Source organism: Dipodomys merriami, unplaced genomic scaffold, assembly GCF_024711535.1.
Source record: "Dipodomys merriami isolate MVZ:Mamm:240054 unplaced genomic scaffold, mDipMer1.0.p SCAF_7, whole genome shotgun sequence".
Lineage (NCBI taxonomy): Eukaryota > Metazoa > Chordata > Mammalia > Rodentia > Heteromyidae > Dipodomys > Dipodomys merriami.
The window spans coordinates 49,373,347-49,396,380 of record NW_027206290.1 but is presented as its reverse complement, the minus strand read 5'-3'; the positions used below and the strand labels follow the sequence as shown (position 1 = coordinate 49,396,380).

The window sequence follows — 23,034 nt, the reverse complement described above, 5'->3', positions numbered from 1 at the left end:
CAGATTAGCTGTCACCTCCAAGTCACAGCACTCCTCATTTATGGTATCTGGCTTGCTCTAATTAATTAGAATCCAAGCCAGCAATACAGAACATGACACCTCTGAGAACCATCAGCATGTCTGCCACATTTATGCAGCAGGCCTTGAACTTCTGGCAGGGATGTAGATGTTTGGTTTGTTTGCTATCATCTAGTTCACTCAGAGAGTTAAGTGGAATGCAGTTTAGCTCTTGTTCTCCTTAAAATATCATACAACTGTTTGAATGAACACACCGTGTGCATCAGAGTACTGTGCTTGTCTTGGCTAATGTGCCCTCATGTAAATCTTACCACAGCCTTGAAAAGGAAGTAGTATGAGGCCCATTTGAGCTTGGAGCAGTTAATGTTTCAAAGATCATAACTTTACTGGAATAGCCAAGATTCAAGCTCAAGTCCGTGTGACTCATTTATCTGGACATTATGTTTTTGAGCATTCATCTACAATTCTATGTTGATCTGATGCACATGACACACAGCAGGAGTTGGCAATTTTGTTTCTGTAAGAATTCAAATAGAAATGATTTTAAGCTCTGAGGTCACTCATATTCTATTCTGCATTGTCATATGATAGCAGCCTTAGATTAACAGTAAATAAGCAAATGAGTGTGGTTGAATTTCATTAAAACTTTATTTATGGTGGATTGGCAACTATGTCATGTAATTCTACTTTTCTAAAAATTTCCATGTCTCTCTACTTTTTTCATATTCTTTCTAATGTAATGTTTGCCCGTTTCTTCTTGTTAGACCTACGTATTTCTTGTTAGAGATATTCTTAGGGGTGTCAGAGTTACTGTTGTTGGTGCAAAGAAACTTAATGTAATTTGCAATCAGAGCATATGGAGTTGTCTTATTAGTCATAAAAGTTACAATTGATTACTTTAAAAGACTTCCACAGAAGCTGATAATAATGTCTGTCTATAATACAGGTGCATGCTTATCTCTTCCTGTGGTGAGATTTCTAGAACAACGTTGGGCAACATGGGCAAGAATGCCTTTTATCTTATTTTTCACTTTCCAAGACTTGTGATTAATGGCTACATTTTTGGTGTATTCTTCCTGTAAGTGAATAAATCCTACTTTATTGGGAATATTTTCATCATCAGAAATTTGAACTGAATTCTTGGAATCACTGTAGACTTTTTTTTTTAATTGAAGTAGGGAATTACATTTTCTTATATATTCTGAGCTGTTTTACTCTTATTCTCCTTGGTTCTGAGACCAAGGAGACATATTTCTAATACAACATCTTTGAAATGCTTTTCCCAGGGTTTAATTTGTACCAATGTACTTTCTCCCTCAGAACCACCCAAGTGATTCGATTTTGGGCTCCAGACTGAGCACAATTTCTATTCGAAATGTTAAATGCTGATGCCCTTGACTTTGTCTCTGTCTGCTGCCTCTCTGATTCTCATAATGAGAAGGTCATTTATTTCTTAATTTCTGGTGACCTTTGAGAAAAATTCCCTATCCTTTCCGTTACAAATGTTACTGTGCTCTGCTAGGGTTACTTTCAAATTCATTGTTCATTCTATAGTTGGCCTTAAATTGCTTGGTATGTATTGAGCCCTTTTATAACGGAACACATAAATCCAATTTTCTTTTGCTTGTATTTTTCCTGTTTGAATTTTGTTTTCTTAATTTTATTATTTCTCTTTCCTTATCTGCTCATCTCTGTTTTAGGCATTTTGCTTCAGTGGAGATGACTAGCTGACTATAGCTATTTCAATATGTCCAGAACCTTCCCTTATATATATACATATATATATATATATATATAATTTTATTGTGAAGGTTTTACAGAGGGGTTACAGTTACATAAGTAAGGCAATGAGAACATTTCTGTCAAACATTGCCACCCCAGCTCTCATTTTCCTCCCACTTTCTCTCTCTCCCAACCCCCCCCCCCAGTTGTAAACTTCATTTCCAACATGGTATCTGTGAATATCACTGTTTGTTCACCCTTTGTCCTTTGTCTCACCATTTTATTATTCTCCTTCCCTTCTTCAAATCAGATAAACATATATACAAACACACACACACACACACACACACATACACACACATAGAGTATGAAAATAAAAAAAAAAACAGTAACATCAGGGGATAAAACAAAGGAAAAGAAAAAAGGAAAAAATGAGAGAAAAAAGAAATAACTTCATACAGTACAACAACAACAACAAATCTTGGAGTTCATTTCGATTAGCATCATTTTATATGGTCATATGTACATAGCTATTGAGTTATTGTGAACTTCTGCTAGGACAAGACGTCCTAGACATATACTAATTATTACTAATGAGAGAAACCACTGACCTTTGTCTGGCTTACTTCACTTAATATTTTTTCCCAACTCTTTCCACTTCCTTATGAATGGGGTGATGTCATTCTGATGGAAGCATAGAATTCCATTGTGTATATATACCATCCAGTAGATGAATGGATCAAGAAAATGTGGCATATATATATACACAATGGAATCCTTTTATATATTCTTTATCCTATATCATATTTGTTAGGTGATCTCTACTTTATCTTTCATTTCAGGGATTCAGTCTTCAAATTTGTCCATTTTTTCAGACCTTGAACTGACTACTTAAAAATTGTTTGTTAATCAATACATGAAAAGTTATAATTTTTTTTCCAAAAATTCACAGATTGGTTGTTGATTTCCTTAAAAAGAAATTGAAGCCAGTTTTTTGGTATGGTCCCAATTCTTGAATCTCTCTAAAAGTTTGCAGTTAGTTATGAGTACTCCATGTATTACTTCTCTTTTCTCTAGGTTGGTTGTTTGGTGTATGCAAGGTGCCCTTTGCATTCAGGCTTTAGTTGTCTGTTCATACCTAACAATGAACCACTAGCTTTGCTTTCAACATAGCTGGGATGGGAGTCTTCTGTGGGAAGGCTCTAAATGGAATCATTTGAGTTGAGAGACTGACACAGGCTTAACTTTGGGAAATATGTGTAGAAATGTGTAGGCAGGCTGGTGGCTCATTGCTTGTAATCTTTGCTACTCAGGAGGCTAAGATCTGAGTTTGAAGCCAGCCTAGGTAGGAAATTTCATGACATTATCTCCAATTAACCACCAAAAAGTTGGAAGTGGAACTGTGGCTCAAGGGGTAGAGTGCCAGTGCTTAATAAAAAGGCTTAGTGAGCGCTGGGAAGGTGGCTCAGTGGTGGACAGCTTGCCTTGCATGCATGAGGCCCTGGGTTCGATTCCTCAGCACCACATAAGCAGAAAAAGCCAGGAGTGGAGCTGTGGCTCAAGTGGTAGAGCACTAGCCTTAAGCTGAAGAGCTGAGGGATAGTACCCAGGCTGAGTTCAGGCCCCACAACCCCCCCCACACACACACAAAGGCTTAGTGACTGTTCTTGCCCTGAGTTCAAACCCAAGGAATGGCACCAAAAGAAAAAAAAAAGGAAAAAAAAAGGAAAGGAAAAAATAAAACCTCATAGGCAGATAGAAGACCTCTATAAATACCAATAAATAAAGGATTTAGATGCTTTCATTCACTCTCCTTATTATTCTTGAGTAGAACTGACTAATTTTTGTTATTTTCTTGCAGTTATGATTTACAAAGTCTGGGATCATCGTGGAATCTGCTCCTCTGGCTTGCCCCAGAGTATATTTTGAGTGTCTTCCTAGGTTAACATTATAGGTTCTTTGTATAAACCCTGGGCCTTCAGCCGTCAGCAGTTTATGGAACTTAAGCTTCTTGTTCTACATCTACAAAGTGGTTGTAAAAGCAGAACATGTTTGAGAAGGTTGTTGTGAAGTTAAATAAAACAAGCTTTGTAAAATGGCCTGTAAAAACTGGCCAGGACGTGCTTCCTTTCTTCCCTTCTCCTTGTTGTCTCTTTTTTCTCTCTTAGTACTCACTGTTCCCTTTCCCCTCTGTCCTTTCACTTTCCTACTTCATCTTACATTTACATTTCTTATCATCATCATCCCAGTCACAGACACTGAACAAAAAACTCAGGGGCAGTACCCAGGTCCTGAGTTCAAGCCCTGGCTAGGATGAGCACAAACAAACACAAACTAAGCACACATAGACACAGACACACAGACACATGGCCACACACACAACCCCCCAAAAAAGCACTTGTTATCAAATGTTTACTCACTCTTCGGCCTTGCAGTGAAAATATTTTGAAAACAGCTATGAATGTGCCTCTACAAGCCTTTATTGCTTCAGTAATGTGGATGTAAAAATGTTAACAAACAGGGTCTGAGATTCAGAAGTGAATCTCAATGTGAATATGCATCAGCCAGGTGAATGCAGCAAGGCAATGTCCCTCCTGCTTTAATGTCCCGAGCCTCAGCCTCTTCTGTGCAAAGAGTACTAAAGAAAATGATGTACCTCCATCACTTTGTCCAGCATGCCCAAATGAAATGGCCATCCTTTTCCTCCCATTCCCACCTCCCCCGCCCCTTTTTTCCTCTGCAAAGCTATCCCATGGGGATTGGGCTGATGCACAGGCCTTACATTTAATGGACCTTGAGCTTGGTTTAATGCTCATTGTTGTGACTGTCATGTAAACTTAAAAAACAAACCACGTGACCAAGGAGGTATTTCCTATGCATTAGCCCCTACAAAGGATGCAGCTGGTCAGGCATACTGTGATCCAATTCAAGAATCTATGTTACTGTCTTTCCAGTAGGCAAAGAAGAATCAGGTTCCTGAGGACAGCAACCTGAGGAGCTCTGGCCAGTCATGACTTGAACATTCACAGCATGACTGCGGCTCAAGTTCCTACAGCAGCAGCTGGTGGGGGCTCCCTTGGATCCCCTGTGGCATTTCTAACTGGAGCTCCAACCTGACACACTTGCTATTTTCTGTCATGGTCCCTAAGGTACCCTTCTGCAAGGTTTTGGAAAGAAAGCAACTCTCAGGCTTTATTTTTGGTGTGTGTGTGTGTGTGTGTGTGTGTGTGTGTGTGTGTGTGTGTGTGTGTGTGTGTGTGTGTGTGTGTGTGTGTGTGTGTGTGTGTGTGTGTGTGTGTGTGTGTGTGTGCTAAACATAAGAAATATATGGCAAATGGCTGGTTCATGCTGTGGATGGCCCATAGTAATTCTGGCTACCTGTGCAGTGCCAGAAGCTATAGCCAGACCTCTTACCTAAGGTGGAGGGAATGTCTGCAGAACGGCCTGTCCTCCAAATAACCTGTGGGTAAACAATTAGTTGTGTGACTACCTCATTTGCAGAGTAGATATACACTTTCTGTCAAGGAGGGGTTTATCAGTCTGTACTAAGCTTATTTATTTCTGTTTCTTGAAAAAGGGCCTCATTTTGTTGCCCAGGCTGGTCTGGATCTTGAAATCCTTCTATCTCAGCCTCTTGAGCTGGGATGAGGTGTGTGCCACCAGGCCTGGTTACTGATCTGATTTTATCTTTTAGCAAAACTATTTACAAAATTCCAAATTTTGGAGCATGAAAAACAGAAAGTGAATATGTTGGGAGAGCAGGACGGGTAAGTAATATGCTCCCAAGGCCTTGTTCCTATTCCTCAGCTGCTTTGGCTCACAGATCTCTGCTCTTTCAGAGCTACCCTCAACTAATGAATGGGACTTTCCATCTGAGGTCAGACCTGACCATTACAAAGTTTAAAAATCACATTGCTTAAGACAGAAACAGCGTTGTGTTTGTGCTCCAGAGTCCTGGGATGTGATCAGGCTGAGGTGAAACTTTGGGTGAGACCACATTCTTGTTCAACCTGCTTCTCTTCCTCATCTGTTTCTCCAGAGAGGATACCCTCCATGCACTACATGCTCTGGTTTAAGATAAGGTAAGAGATAACAAACAACAAAATTCATACTTTTTGCAGCTACTGCAGCTCATATGCCGGAAGAAGGCATCCTCAGGCCAGTCCTATATGAAATTCCTTCCTTCACTTCACCCTCCGTTCATCTCCCTCTCTCTCTTCCTTCCCTTTGTCTCCCTTCCTCCTTCCTTCTATCTGTTTTCCATCTTTTCCTTCTTTCTTTTGCTTTCACTTAAAAAAAGACCGTATCTTTGTAGATGACATTAAAATATAGTCTTATTACAATGCTCATGTACTAGCAGGTGGCATTTCAGTCTGACCAGGGGGGTCATGGTCAAACCTGACACTTTCATGAGTTTCCTTCTGTCTTGTAACTGCTATCTAATGTCTGTAAAACAGATGCCTGGGCAAGATCCAGAGTCTTTGAGAAGTTGTCCCATCAGGCTCTGGACCGACTTATAAGTAAAGGTCCAATTAAGAAACAGGAAGGATCATGAAATTAGATGGCTTGGCATTTTGCTCCAGGCTCCTGATATACAAGTTTAACACAATTGCCAACATAAGTGATTTAGAAAAAAATGATTGATTTAGAAAAAAATCAATTATGGATTTTTTTTCAGTTTGGTAGATGGAGAAGTCATTAGAAGCAGACAGCTTATGTAAGAAGCCCTGCCAAAATAACTTTAACCATAAGAAGAAATCAACAAATAACAAAGGAAAGAGGATATATATCTTCCTTGGACAAATTCATAAAATCCATGAAATTACAGGCACTTGGATGATCCAGAAAAAGCATTCGCAGTCACTAAAAATAGGCACATTTGAGAAATTTCAGTGGCTTGAGTTGTAGTCCAATAAGAGTTTTACATCAGATCCTTTCTTGTATTGATGAGTAGAATCATAGGTAGCATATTTTAATTTTGTAAGCTGGATTTTCCCCTTTTTTTGCTTCCTGTAACTTATTCATAGAACATTATTCTGATTACTTTCATGTGTAGGACATATTCCTGAACAGAAGAGATAGAAGTTGGATAGCGGCTAAAAAAATCTACTCCATAGAAACTGACAATAATGAAACTTGATCTTGGGAATTTCTTGTCCATTACCAAGTCAAGGTCATTGAAGATGGTTACCAGTGAATTGACAGACCCACAAAATAATTATCCAGCAACATTTATTAAATGAACAGGTGCCAGTGAATTCAGCTTAATAGGTTTGCTTTTTTAAAAAGGTTTAAGAAACATCAAATGACTTATGGGAAATTCAGCCAACAACCAGAAAATACTTAGGAAATACTGAAAGATCTACCAGACTAAGTACTAAATATAAAAACAAAATACAAGAAAACACCAAAAGACAAAAACTCGACTTACTTCTCTGATAACCCATCAAGTCCAGCGTCTGAGGAACAAGAAATTCTATCTAGTCGAACGATTGACTTTCTAATACAAAAGCAAGCTAGCAAAGGCTAAATTCAATACATAATTAAGATTTTCACATGCATATCTAAGTCATATATACTTTGCTTGATGAAATTTTGGTTGAATATATGCTGGAAAATAAATGAAGTAAAAGAAATCAACCATGCAATCTCATAAAAGTCATTAATCTCCAAGGTGGGGAGTTGTGCTTTTAGAATAAGATTTGTTAGGAAAGAAAGACTTTTATCAAAATGATGATCAGAGAAGTTTCTTGTATTGTGTGCATATATACACATATATGTAGCTATATTTTCCAGAAAAACTCTCTAACTAGAGAAAATTACTCTCGTCCAAGACCTTTTTACTTGACCCTTTGCTGGTTTTCAGTTTTATAAAGAGATGACCTGTATCATAGAGGCCAAAACAACTGTTTCCTCATTGGCTGGAGCTGGCCTACTTTACCTTCTTGACTCACAGGTAGACTTGAATATAGATTATTGGGGCTCACAATCAGTCTTGATGGCAAAGGGTCCCTTACAGGGAAAGCAACACAGCAAAGCTATGAGATTCTACAAACTGTGAGATTAAGAGCTGTGATTCTTGATACTTCTTGTCCACTCCACTGAGATTTTTAGCTCTGAGCTTGGATTCTTTCTTAAATTACAGTGCTTGTTCACTTTAAATAGATGAGCAGCCAGGTAAAGATCCTCCTGATTGAACTCTAACTTTTTTCCTTTCTGATTCTGAGGAGTTGGCTCCAAGTAGGAACTAGACTCTGTACGTGTCTGCATTTTCTCTCATCTGCTCTTTTCTCTGGCTTCCTATTTCCTCTCTGTAGTCATTTAAGATGAGATTGCTCACCTCTCTGGCTTCAAGTGGTTTTCATGCTAACTCATCTTTGACTTCACTATTACATAAATGGCAACTTGTATCCTTGTCTTACAAACCTAAGCCTTTCTGTCCACTTCTAAGACTTTTGTCTGATCTCTCCAGTTTTCTTTTTTCCCACGACATGTTTTTAAAAATTATCTTTAAGTAGTTATACAAAGAAGTTGCCATTTAACAAAGCAGTTTATGATCATCACTCCTTTCAACCATTCCTTCCCTACCCACCTTTTCCTCACTCTTCTTAATTTTGTAGACTATACATTGAATTCTTAACCTCATTCTTCCCTTCCTCTCTTCTTCATTTATCTGTCCCATTTCTGTACAAGTGTCAGAGGCTTTCCTGCCTGCACAGGCTTTGTACCTTGATCTTCAGAATTCAGCCTCCGGAGTAACTAGGATTACAGGTATGAGCCACCAGTTTGGCTCTGAGGAGTTTTTGTTGTTGTTGTTGTTATTGTTGTTTTGTTTTTAAACAAGTGAAGATCAGAGAAGAGAACTTACTGGTATAATAAAGTTCATGCTTGAGTGGAACAGCAGTGCTACAGGGAATGGCCTGGAAAGATACCAGATGGCAGGCATGGGGCGGCAAGCTTGCAAGTGAGATTCTGGAAAGGACAGGATCCATTCTGATGTGGACAAAGTCCTGCAAATGCTCTTGGAGTTGGAGATAGGCATAGAAGGTGGAAGAGGAAGGAGATTATAGGAGGAGAAATATTTATGGTCTAAGCCAGGGCATTTGACACACCAAAGATTAGGGCAGGACTTATGGTGGTTAAACCAGTCTTGAGAGAAAGAAACGAACAAGAGCATGCGCCCAGAGTTCAGTACACATTCATACACAGGAGCAATAGGAGGAAATACAAAATACAAAAGACAAAGGGTTTTAGGAGGAAGGGACAGAGGGTTCTTTCTCTTCGTAAAGTAGAGATCTGAGTACTGATGTTTAATGCTCCTAATTCCAGATCCAGATCTGAAGGATCAATTTATACAGAAATAGAGAGCTACAAAAGGGAGTGTTTCTGGGATGAAAGCCCCAAAGATGTCTTCTTGAGACCAGATGGAATGAGATTGAGCTTGGAGGAAGGTCTTATAGCTCTCCTGATACAAACATCCAGAGCTGTTATGAAGAATTACATGAGATGGACAATTTTCTGGCAAAACAAAAACTAACAAAATTGAATCAAGCCAATTTGGAATGAAATAGAACAGAATAAAAAAACAGAAAAAATGTTTTCCATTTTTATTTTAAGACAGGTGCTAGGTTTATATATTATTGGCAACATTTACCCCCAACACACTCAAAGAAGAGATTCATTCTGGTTTCTACAAATTGTCCCACGGAGGGAAATTAAAACAACTTACCCATAGGCATCTTCTCAATCAGTTTTTTTTTTCCTTCAAAAACTTGACATTGTCTTTAAAATAGTCTTACCAAGAACACAAAAATGACAGATATATTGTAGTCTCCTATATGTATATGGATGCAAAAATAATAAATCTTGGCAACGAAAGCTCAAGAGTTAATTTAAAAAAATCCTCATGGCCAAGTTGGACTTGTTCCAGGAATGTCAGAAGAGTTTAATATTAGGATATCTATTAATACTATCCATCAGATAAAGAGGCCAAAGGCCAAAATCCAACCACATGACTACTCCAATACTTGCCAAAGAGTCATTTGAAACTACTTCGTATCCAGTCCTGGCATATTTTTAGTAGGCAAGGCATCTTACTTATCTTTAATACAGAAAAGTTAGTCTCACTTTTAATTGTGGACGTAAGTGGGAAGCTTGGAATTTGTGCAGAAGGGGGATTTTACAACAGGATATTGCTGGAAGCAGATTTGTCTTGATGTTGAACTTTCAGAGCATCATGAGCTATATCTCTGTGTGGTTTTGGTGGTTTCCAGAGAGATGGGTGGTAACCGTGAGTTTCCTAAATGCCAACTGTCACTAGTTAGAAAGTATAAAAGAAATGATTCATACTAGTAACTTGGAGTATGAAATACGCAGGGCTATGTCCCCAATGCTTGTTCCCCTCCAGTAGTTCATTTGCTGAAATCCAACACCAACGAGATGGTAATAAGAGGTAAAGCCTTTGGAGATGAGATCATGAGCAAGGAACCCTTGTGACTGGGTGTGTGTCCATATAAAAGAGGCCCCACAGAGCTGGCTTGCCCCTGGCTCCAGGAGAGGAGCAGCTATAGAAGGCATCAAGAGGAAAGGCAGGCCCACCAGGCTCCAGATCTATGAGAAATGTGTTGCTATTGTTTGTGAACTAAACACACCGTTCTCAGTATTTTGGTTTAGGACCCCAACAGATTCAGATACTAAGAAAGTGACTAATGGAGAATTAAGCAGAATATATATATATATATATTCTGTAATACATATAAGTATAAAGACTTTTAAAATACCAGTAGGAAATGGATATATATTACCAAATGCACAAGGCTATGAACTGGTAATCCATGAGAAATGAAAAGACAGATAAAAGAAACCTTCCTCAGTGAATGAATGTAATTAAATAAAAATAAAATTAAAAATATAAATATATAAAAATATAGCATATATAAATAGATAAAAATGATGCATATACTTAAAAATTCCCAAGCATCAAGGAGAGATATTAAAAAATGTTTGAAAACTAAGCGAATATATGATATGTCTGGATAAGAAGTCTCATTATTGCTAAGATTTCATTAAATGATCTTAGAAGTTGCATGCAATTACTTTCAACATATTATTCATTTTTTTTCTTTTGGAAATTTTAACTTTTATCTGATACAAATGTATATAAAATTGCACATATTTCTGCAACAGCATGTAATATTTTGATACATGTATATATTGTATAAAGTCTAAATCAAGATAAGCATATCTTCTTTCTCAAATGTTTATTCTCATTTCTTCAATGTACAAAATTGTAATTGTATAGAACTAAGACGTTCTGGTGAACTATTGCTTAGTAGGGTGACTAGAGTTACAGATTATGTTTTACATATTTTGAAAAGTCAGAAGAAGAGATTTTGAATGTTCTCTTGCACAAAGGATGTTTTAACCAAGGTATTATTATAACCTGAGAGAAAAACAAAACAAGTATAGATAGATAATAAAACACTGAAGAGTGTGTTGGTGTTATGAATTATCAGACTGTATTACAAAGCTACAATAGTTTAAACACAGTAGCCATGTAAAAAGTACTGTACAGGGGAGATCTAAGTGTAAAAATAAATTTACAAGTCATTAGAATATAACAGATGACTCTAAATGAGAAGCCAGCACATATTACCATCTATTACATAATAAATGTAGCATTTCAAATCAAGGAAGAAAGAATAAATTGTTCAAGAAATGATTTTTAAAATACTGATTAATCATTTGGAAAAAATAGATTTCTTTCATATCTCATAATGACATAAATTCTAGATATATTAAGATGATAAAAAATAAAATGTATATAGGAAGGCCCTAGAGAAACATATGTATTAGTATTTTTCTGCTCTCAGAGTGGAGAACATTTCCTAAATATAAATGAAAGGAAGAATGTGTACTCAACTACGTTTGGGACATTCCATGAAAAAGGAAATGTTGAAATGTAATAGATTGTAACATGTAATATGTCATAATGTGTTACAATACATAATTTATTGAAATGCAATAAACAAAACTGGAAAGTATTCGATCTGGATAAATGTTTGTAATACATATAAATATAAATAAAGATTTTTAAAGTATCAATACACACATAGATAGATGTTATTAGAATTAAACATTAGGGAAACTGAAGCTTAACCTACAATGTGATAGCACTTAAACTCATAATAAAAGCAAAAACCAAAACCCCAAAATCAAACCAACCTAGAAAATAATAGGTGTTGGTGAAGATGTGGAGAAATTGGAAGCAATTCCTCAAAAAATTAAGCATGAAATTACCATATGACCCACTAATTCTTCAAAAGAAATAAAGGAAAGGATTAGAACACATGCTTGTATACTATTTACACAGCAGTAATATTTGTAACAGCCAAAAAGGTAGCCCCAAAACACAAGTGTCTATTTTTTTCTCCAGTACTGGATTGACACCAGGGCCTCTTATAAGCACTCTCTCACATAAAACTCACAGTCCTTTGGGTTTTGTGATAAGATCTTGTTAACTTTACCTATGCTGGTCTCAGACTTGAAATCTTCGCCTCCCGAGTAGCTGGGATTATAGTCAGGTATGACTGTGCCCACCCAGCTCAGAAGTGTTTACCGATGCATGGATGGGTTAAAAAAAGTGATATATGATATATGTATAATATAAATTTATACATGTGTGATGAAATACTGTTCAGCTGTTAAAAAGGAGGAAATTCTCATATATGGCACAACATGGCTAAACTTTGCAGACATTGGGTAAAATAAAAGGAAAAATACTATCAGATTCTTTTGTAGAATGTAGTCATACTTATAGAGAAGGAAAGTAGATGTGTGGTTGTCAGGGTCTGAAGGAACAGGGACTAGAGAATTCATGTCGAATGAATAGAGTCCACAGGGGATAAAGAGTTGTAGAGATAGATGGCAGTGATGGTTACTACTTTGCACCAGACTTTTCAAGTGTTTCAATGGGGAGCTTATGTTATACATACTTTGCCACAGTACAACAGGCCTGCTGATTGTGTTTTGATGATTACTACATAGAAAATAATCTGAAAAAGAGTGACTGGACCAGAAGCAAAATGCTCACAACTCAGGTTAGACCTAACGTGGCAAAATTAGTAAACAAAATAATTTACCTTTGTATTCATAATCACAGACATGCTTTCACATAAATATGAGATTTACATCGATGAAACAAAGAGTTGTCCTAAACTGAACCCCTGAACTAAAAAAAAAATAACAATTATTTTCAGAGGACTTGATAAAAGCAGATACTCTAGAATGAGATCTATTACCTGGAGACCTGGTATAATAAACACATCCATTGTCTCCCAATGGATGTAATATAATCCCAATCAAAATCTTAGCAGGTGGTTTTGGGGAAATTGATTAGGAGATTCTAAAATGCGCAGAAGTGTAAAGAGCCAGAAGAATTGAAAAATCAGTTTAGTCAAAGAAGACTAAAGCTTGCAGGACTTACTCTAGCTTTTAAATAAAGCCCTGCCTTAGACTGTGCCACACCAGAACAAAGATAGACAAGAATACCTATGGGGCAGGACAGAAACCTTCACATAGCTATAGTCTAAGTGGTGATGGCAAAAACAGTGGTTCAGTCAAAAAGGAATATTGAAGACAAATGGAGAGAGAAAGGGTAGATGAATGTAAACATAATAGGCAATGTACATAGGTGAAAATGGAGTGAGGTAATTCGAGGGGATGGGTGAGGTGGGGAGAGATGGGGAGAATGATGCACTGTACTCACAAACTGGTATTCCAAACTGAAACCTCTTTGTACAACTACTTAAGGAGAATACAAAACTTAAATTAAAAAAGAGATTTTTGACCCTTACTTCACATCGTATCAATAAAGCAATTACAAATGGACTGCATTTCTACCTGTAAAAGGTACATTCCTGTGGTGTGTACCTTCATGACTTTGAGATGCACACTGATGTTCTCTGCTCGACATTGAAAAGCAGAGCTATAAAAGGAGGAAATTAATGAACTGTATTATAAGAAATGAAGAATGCCTGCTAAGAAAACCAGATAACCCAATAGAAACACAAAGGACAGGTTTGAACCATTAAATATATCAACAGCTGATATACTTAATTAGGAAAATTCAACTTAACATCATATTGTAATACCATTAATCACCCATGAGAGAGTTAAAATGAGCAAGATAGACAATCCCAAGTATTGGTAACCCATGGAGAAGCTGAACAGTTATCTATTAGTGATGGGGCTATGGATGGATATGACCACTTTGAAAAGTTGAAGGTACTTACTCTGAGTATTAATGCTGCTCCTAGTTATCTCCCTGACAGAATACTTCCTATATGACACAAAATATATGCACAAAAATGCTCATAGCAGCATGACTCAAAACAGGCAGATATAAAAAGTAATTCAACTATGCTCTGTTCCTACAGTGGAATGCTACACAGCAATGAAAATAAAAACAATGTTTGTGTGCCATGTCACAGATGAATCTCATGACAGCATGTTGAGCGGAAGAATCCAGGTATTAGAATGGTACATAATGTATGATTCCATTTGTCAAAAGTTCACAAACAAGCAAATGTCATTTATGCTGTTAGAAGAACATTGCCTTCTGTAGAATAGACTAAGTGCATGAGGGAGAATCTGAGGCACTGATGACATTCTACTTTGTGATTTATGCAAACAGATCAAAAATTTATTGTGTTTCAGACTTCAAGAAGCTGTGATCTTAATATGGTAAGCATTTGGAATTATGATCTTACATTTCAATGAACATTTGTTAAGAAAGACAAAGGCTAATAGAACATTTCTTGAGGTCACTGGGATAAGGTGAATAAAGTAAAATAACCCAGAAATGTTTAACCCAGCTTTAGTGTCTCCCATGGGATCAATTAGTAATACATAAATTCTTACACATCAGGATGTACATATTGATATTTTTAGCTGTTCAGGAAGTTGAGATCTGAGGATAGCAGTTTGAAGCAAGCCTGGACAGAAAAGTCTGTAAGACTCTTATCTCCAATGAACTACCACTCACCAAAACCCAGAAATGGAGCTGTGGCTCAAGTGGTAGAACATTAGCTTGAGCAAAAGAAACTTAGGGACATTGCCCAGGCCCTGAGTTCAAGTTCTAAGATTGGTACAAAAAAAAAAAAAGAAACAAGCCCCTCCTCCCCAAAAGCCAACATATAATTATTGTATATTCTGAAGTTCACAGAGCATATAAATGTTTTAAAATTGAATGTGTCCATCTAAGTATCCAGTGCTTCCTGTTCAGAGTCACTTTGTCCATCATTCTCCCCATCCCATCTTTTCCCTCCTCCAGACTCATTTCCCATTTCCCACTTCCTTTATCACATTGAACATTATACCTATATTTGCCCTTGGTTGTCTTTTTCATCCACCCACCCCTCTCTTGTATCCCCTCTCTTGCAATGTCTTTTCAGCTTCCAATGGGAGAAAGCTAGGGAAAGATGTTCCATCTGAAACCAGAAGAGACTGGTGAAATTGATTTGGTAGAACAACGGAATGCAACATTCTACTGTTTTAAACATTCATATTATTGCTTAGTTAAGAATGTGGGTGGGGCTGGGAAGATGGCTCAGTGATAGAGCGCTTGCCTTGCGTGCATGAGGCCCTGGATTCGATTCCCCAGCACCACATAAGCAAAAAGAAAAAAAAAAAGCCGAAGTGGCGCTGCGGCTCAAGTGGTAGAGCGCTAGCCTTGAGCTGAAGAGCTGAGGGACAGCATCCAGGCCCAGAGTTCAGGTGCCATGACCGGACACCCCCCCCAAAAAAAAAGAATGTGGGTATATGTAGAAGATTAGGTGGAAGCACACATTGGGAATATGATTACAATTTTCTTCATAAGAAAGAAAATGTATCTATAATACAGCAAAACTTTTTACAATCCTGATCTCTGAGAGAATGTATGATGAATGGGATTTTCTTTCTTTATATTTTCTGGGCTTCCCAGAATATAGTCAACCTCGTAGAGGTAGATGTTTTTGAGCCATACTTTCAACAAGAGAGAAAAGCAGGCCCCCTTTGCCAACCCCACACTCCTCTGGACTGAAGTTTAAGTAGGAAATGATTCTTTCTAGTATCTTGGTTGGCATGGAAAGAAGGCAAGAGACATTAAATCTTGCTTTTTGGACATTCTACAGTATTTAAATCTACACCAGTGTTCCTCAACCTTAGCTGCACAGGAATTCACCAAGGAAACTTTAAATAACCTGATGTCTGTCTGCTTGCCAAGATTTTGATGTAGGATTATAGCCTAGATGCCCCATATGATTTGAATTCAATTCAATCCTTTCATTTCCCCTCTGTCCTGAGTAGAAGCTAACCTCTTTTTCAGTAAGAGCTTCATATTCATGCGTGGGAAATGCTGGGCAGAAAGCAGGTGGTTGCTAAATAGTTGCTGATTTCAGGACTCAACACCCTTTCTCAGAGGTTTAAGATGCGAAGTCAGGGTTTGGTCTGCTTTGGCTTAGGCTAGATAGTAGTCTAGGTTTAGCAAGAACCTTGATGTGTAAGAATGCCATGGTTATAACTCCTTGGAGGCAGTGGATGGCTCATAGAACACTTTCAAAAACAAAGTCACACTTTGGTGAGTCTAGGGGATGCAAAGTAGCTGGGGTGAAATCTCACTGCAGTCAGAGAGCATAACTAGGAGTCCAAAGAAAGAAAATTGCTACACTATTGAAAGTCCATTGTAAAAATACTCCACTGATGGCATTTGGGGGTTGGCTACATGGTAGAAGTCTCCCATCCTGAAACAAAAATAGAAAATAAACAGTGCTTTATGCCTATAGCACATTAACTGTGTTCAACTTCTTAGGTGTCACCATGCCAACCATGTGTTAGCATCCTCACTCTAGAGAGGAGGAAGCCCACGCTGGGAGACAATAAGCAACTTGCCCACTGTCTCAGTGGTGACAATTGGTGAGAAGAGGTTTTGCACTCTTATCTATCTGACCTCAAAGCCTATAATCCCTCCAGCATCCTCAGACTGGGGCCTCGGGTCCATAAGTGTTGTCAAAGGCATCAATATCAAGCCTTCACATTAGATCATCAAAAGCTTTCTGTGCTGTCAAAAAGTCAATGGGGGAAAAGTCGCTTATGGAGACAAGGGAGAGAGTGAAGCAAGACATTTTTCTTTGGTTCAGTGATCTCTGTCTGGCACTCAGAAAATAAATTAGGCTATGGCCTTTCTGGAATAGCTAGTGGAAAGATAAAGGCGTGGGGTGCATTAGTGGCTTTCCAGCTTTTTCAGCTCAACTAATGAAAGGAAAAACCACAATTAGATTACATGACATTGCTACATGTGCTTACAGGAACTAGCTGAAAGAAAAATCATACTGGGATATTCAAAGCCCAAGAAAGGATTCTTGGCTAGGGGTAAGTAACTATCTGTGCCACTCAGATAAATCACTATGCTTTTTCGAACTCCGCTTCTGAGAGATAGAGCAACAGAGAGCGCAGAGAGGAAAGGAGAAGGTGGAGAAGGAAAGAGAAGGAGATGGAAAGATAGAGAGACTAAATAATGAAGGGTATGCATGTCCTTTATGGTTGTAATGTATACTTTAAATCATTTCCTATATATGACTTAGAATGCAGTGCTACTTTTGTTTGCTCACATATTTTCTGAACACCATTGATGGAGTGCTTTCTCTCTCTTTCTCTCTCTCTCTCTCTCAAATCAGAAATGGGGTCCCAGAGAAGGGTAGTGACTTGTATGAGAAGATATAGATAGAATATATTGACCTTTTGATTTAAAAACCCACCTGGATTATATTTAAATGGCATCATTGTCAAGTTTCCCAAAAGATACCTTTAGAGGTGCAACTAGTTTGAAATATTTCTGGATGAAATGATTTGATGGCTGGAAATTTTGAAAATGCTCCTGTTGGGCGGAGGGAGAGGGCAGTGTGTGTGTGTGTGCGCGCGCGTGTGCATGCATGCGTGTGTGTGTGTATGTGTGTGTGTGTGTATGTGTGTGTGTGTTGGTGGGATAGTAATATGTAAAACAATATTACCTATAAGTAAATAATTGAGCAGTAAAGACCTAATGTTCTGTGATGATTATATTGTTTTTCTTCCTTTGTGTATACTGACATTTTCCATAATAAAATAATTTTAATACAGTGATCCATAATTTAAAAAACTACCTAGAACAGGTAATCTGTAGTGTCTCCCTTTTTAATACTTTATTATTTATCCTTTCAAAGAATTTGCAGAAGAAATTAACTTCTGGAGACATTTTTATATGCTCACCTTAGGTCTGGAGATAGTTTATGTATTTTATATGCCTCTGATAGTTTATATATACATGTTTTAGATATTTTATGACATTTTATAGACACTCTAATCCAGACAGTCTGTCATAATCTCATTTTCCAGATGATTCTGTGATACTCCATTTAATTCCTTCCATCAATACACTTTTAGGAGAAAAAGCGGCAATCGCTATTGCAAAGATGCTGGCCAAGAGTTGGTTCTTAGTGCTCATTTCACTTGAGAGTGGTCTACGGTCTGATTGATTTCTTAAGGGTTTCTTTAGAAGGCACAGCACTGTGGCAAGTGAATGAGAGGCATGTACAATCCTTAGAATAGCAGTCGACAGGGTCAAGGGACAACAGTGTTCAGGAAAAAGATAATTGTGGGAGGGTAAGGGTTTAGGTTCCAGAGCCATTCTGCCTGGGCCCTGCTCTTGTCTGTGTCAGTAGACTCACGATGAGATCTTGTGTAGCTAAGCTCCTGGGCTTGGGTACCTGAGCTCCCACTTCCCTAGATGTAACATGGAAATCATGGCAGATTCTTCTAAGATGAAGATTAAGGCTGTGCCTGACTCACAGTAAGCTTTCAATTGGTGCCCACTAGTGTTAATGCCACTGTGCAAATATAAACAAGAAAAAAAGATGTAAAATACAGATCAAAATGCTATCGGTATTTGTCTCTGGATTGTGAACCACAGGATGATTTTTTTTCTTTATTTTTGTTTGGGCTTTTCCAACATTCACAGAATATTCCTTACTCTTAAATCAGAGAAAAATAGTTTTTTTTTAAAGTAACTTTTAAAAGTTTTCTAAGACTCCTTTTTTCTCTGTATGTGTGCTGGTATTTGGACTACAACTCAGGGTCTTATGCCCTACTGGTACTCTAACCACTTGATCTATACCTCCAGCCTGGCATTTTACTATGGTAATTGGAGATGGAGCCTCAGAGATTTTTCTGTCCAAGCTGTCTTTGAATCAGATCTCCAGATCTCAGCCTCCTGAGTAGTTAGGATTACAGGTGTGAACTACAGGCACCCAGCTGAAATGATTTTAGCTTGTGTGTGTATGTGTATGAGTATTTGTGTGTGTGAGAGTGAAGGAGGGAGGGAGAAAGAAAGGGACAGAGAGAGAGGGAGGGAGGGAGGGAGAGAGGGGGGAGAGGGAGAGTACAGAATATACCAGGGCTTGAACTCAACACATCAGTCTCTTGTTTACTTTTTGTTCATGGATGGTCCTCAACCACTTGAGTCTCATCTCTAGTCTTGCAAGAGACTTTTTAAACTTTCATGATAGAATTTAATGTCAAAAGGGACCTGAACCATGTTTAGTCCATGAGTTTCTTTAAATTTCTATATTTTAAACTGAGAGAGATCATAATTATACTCTACTTCTGGAGTACAATGTGATATGTCTCCAATGTGCAATGATTACATCAAGCAAATTCTCATATGCATCACCTCACTTACTTGTCCTTGTAGTGACATGCTTAAAATTTATTTTGGCTTATTTGGAAATATTCATATTTTGATAATTGAAACTGCCTCAGAGGAGAGTCAGGTGGAGAGATTACCAATGCCGCTAGTATATTCCCACCATGTTCTTCTCTTCAGGAAGAAGAGCTTCATAAATACCAATGAGCTCCACAATGCGCCTTCCTCGGTAGAAGGACTGGAGCTTTTCTCTGCTCCTTTTCCATGCTTTAGGCCCTGCGACTACATGCTCCTGCATGCCAGCAGTTCAGGTCTCTTTTGGGAGGCAGGGAGCCCATTAAAACAATCATAAAAACCACATCCAGAAAAAAATCACACTGGGGAGCACTATTCTGTGTTCTACTTCCTGGGATTCATGGGTCCCTCCAGAGTTCATCTCCACTGACTAAGGTGACTCAGCCATGACAGAAAATGGAAGAATGTGTAAACACACATCAGGTGTACAGACCACTTTGAGGAAAACTGACTCATATCCATCAGAAACCATAAGTTGGATAAATGGGTGAATAATTATGGGTGTTGCATATAAGGTTTTGCTTTGCCAAATAATTTACATTAGGACATCTATAAATAGCGAATCCATACAGTGTGTTTGAACCATGCTGCCTTTTATTCAAATGCTAAGGCTATTCCAGAACACACCTACTGCAGAGCAGCAGGCCCCCCTCCAAAAGTTGAATTCCAGTCTCAGTCTTACTTTGACCTACACTCCCTCACAGTACTACATCATTGTTGAAATGTCTATGTCACTTCTGGGGATTGATGGCTGGTGATGAGCACTGGGCTCCTCTTGCTGAGGGAGTTGGGGCTGCAGTGTGCATGCACACCAGGGATGCTGAGCTGAGGCAGACTAGTAGGGATTATTTGCTTCATCTCAGAAAGAAGAGAGGAAGCAGAATCCATAGCCCTCCCCAAGATGGAAACTAGGAAATCCCACACATTCCTCACAAGGATCCTGGAAGATGAGGAGGGGAGGGGGTGTTCTGCTTCCATTTCCAGCTGACTTTTGGAAAAGATGCCAAGATCAGATAGTCAGTAATTAGTAGGAGAGAGCAGGAGCAAAAAGGAGGGAAAGAGAGAAAGAGAGAGTGGGAAGGAGCAAAGCAAAGTTTTCTGTGTTAGATGAACATCTTTGATGGCTAATATCACAAGACTGGACCCAACATCCCACCAAATCCCCAAAGCCACGGTCGGCTGTGATTTGCTACCCAACTTTGCCACTGGTTACCTGAGATGAGCCTGCAAGGAGACAATGTTGCCTTTTCCCTTGCCTCAATCCCATCTAGGGGAGGGGGTTTCCTTCTTTCCTTTGCCATCACACAAGAACTGCTCACATGGCAAAAACGCCTTGGGTTTTCACAGCAAACTCTGAGCAAAGAGCCAGGGGCTCTGTACTTAAAAGGATCCATAGAACTGTAACCCCACGTTGTGATTTCTGCTCCCAGATGAGTTGCCTTTCGGCATCGTGTGGCTGCTGGCAGCCACATTTTACTTGATCCTCTTCCAACATTTCCAAACATGTGCCTGGCACCCACGCAAGTTTCAGAGGAAGTAAAATAGTGACAGTTGACGGAGCTGCGGGGTTGTGTGTGTGTGTGTGTGTATGTGTGTGTGTGTGTGTGTGTGTGTGTGCATGTGTGAGTGTGTTAGCGTGATTCTTTTAAAGGCAAGCGTTAAGTTCTAAAGAGTATTAACTTCCACAAGAGGAACACCAACTTTTCTCGCAGACGCAGTGCTTTTCTTTGCCAAGCATATATAAACGCATATTTTCAACTATTGGGATATGATGTTAGGCATGAGGTCTCTGAGACCTTTCAGATAGGACACCCCATTGCTGGCCCAGGGTGGGCCCAGGCTTGTCTGCGAGTATCTCTGGACTGTCTCCATCCTTCCCCTTTCCTTACCCACCTCATACAGAACAGGAGCTCAGGACACACAAGCAGGTTGCAAGCACAGGACAGCCAAACCTCCTGTCAGCCCCAAGAAACCAGGAGTCACTGGACTGGCAGGCACGCCCAGGGTAGAAGCGAGGCGCAAAGCCTTGGGGCCACCGGGACCAGTCCAACAGCAGGGTAGGAAATGGGTCCTGCCGGACGCTTCAAGTCTCAAGGGAAAGCTAGGGACACCTTCTAGCTCCCCCATGCCAGCGCCAGGTCGGAGGAAGAGAGGTGGCAGGGACAGGGAGAGAGCACCTGGGCTCTGCCCTGGGCTAAGCGCGCGCGTACCTTGGACTCCAGGCTGCTGGTGGACGCAGGAGAGGGCGGCTGCTCCGTGCTCGGTGCCGCCTCCCGGGGCAGTCCGTCCACGCTGTCCTCTCGGGTGCCGCTGGGAGGGATCATCGTGGCCACGCGGAACGGTGTGGAGACCCTCCCCCTGAGGAATAGCAGGCTCACCTTCCTCTGCGCGCCCCCCGCCCCGTCCCCGGCGCTCCCCTCAGCTCCGGGTCTTGGGGACATCCATGCTACCGGGTGCGGGTGCGTGCCGGCGGCGTGCGCCCCTCTGCCTTCCCGGCCCGGGCCCTGCCCACCTCCCTGGGCCCTGCCCACCTCCCCAGTGCCTCCACGGGCGGGGACAGAGCCTGTCCCGCCCCGCCCACGGCCACCGTACGGGGGGAGATCGCACAGTGTGACTGCCACCCTTCACAGGAGGGAGGCAGGAGACCCGCAGCGGCTTGGGGCGGGGCTGCGCGGCCACGCGGGGAGACGGGGCGGGTGGGCACCGGGCATCGCCCACTCGCTCTGGGTTGGGAGTGATTGTTTAGTTGGAGAAGTGAAAATCCAAACCAAACCTGAAAGGATAGAAAACCCTTGAATGGCATGGCCTGGAGGGACCACCGATACAACTGCTTCATGCCTGGTTAAAAAAATAACAAATCAGATGTGACTTAACTAAGCTGTGAGTGGGGTTCAGTATTAGACAGCAGGATAAGGGAATCCCTGACTCGTACGCAATAGGATTTTCCCCATGGAGCTTTGATCTAAGGTAGCACAGATAGAATACGAGCACCTGCTCTTCCCGGTATCTCCCTGAGCACGGCTGCCTTCCCCCTCCGTTACTATTTAGTCCCACTGTGTGGCAAGATGCGTTCACCTCCCCCATTAGTGCAAAACTCCCTCGCCAATTTTTTCTTTCTTTTTCTTTTTTTTCTTTTCTTTTCTTTCTTTCTTTCTTTCTTTCTTTTTTTTTTTTTTGCCAATTTTCTAATAGAAAATTCCAGTCGAGGTTTGATGGAGTTTACATGTTGGCAAGACCTGATTTCTGGGTGGGCAACTTGGGTAAGAGATTTGCACTTGGCTCAATGCTGTGGTTATCTTAAAATTCTTTAATTAAAAAAAACAAAGGCTATATTTTTCCTCCTTCCTTCCTTCCTCCTTCCTTCTTTTTACTGGGACCCTGCCAATTACACACCTTTTCCTTCATGCTTGCCAGATCACACCTTGGGGAAGAAGTTATGATTTCTTTTATCTCAGACCTCAGTTGCAAGCTCCTGTCTGGTGGTAGCCTATTATTTGCCA

The 23,034-nt window shown here is 39.8% G+C and overlaps 1 protein-coding gene across 3 annotated transcripts in view; it reads right to left on the bottom strand.

The window, feature by feature from the left end:
* Window positions 1-21,907, bottom strand: part of Stac (SH3 and cysteine rich domain) — a 142,516-nt gene extending 120,609 nt beyond the window's left edge. For all 3 annotated transcript variants that reach the window (XM_070006575.1, XM_070006576.1, XM_070006577.1), the window contains exon 1: window positions 21,745-21,907. In XM_070006575.1, the coding sequence (XP_069862676.1) occupies window positions 21,745-21,858 (114 nt within the window). In that variant the 5' untranslated portion in view covers window positions 21,859-21,907. The remainder of the gene's footprint in view (window positions 1-21,744) is intronic.
* Window positions 21,908-23,034: the final 1,127 nt, after the last annotated feature.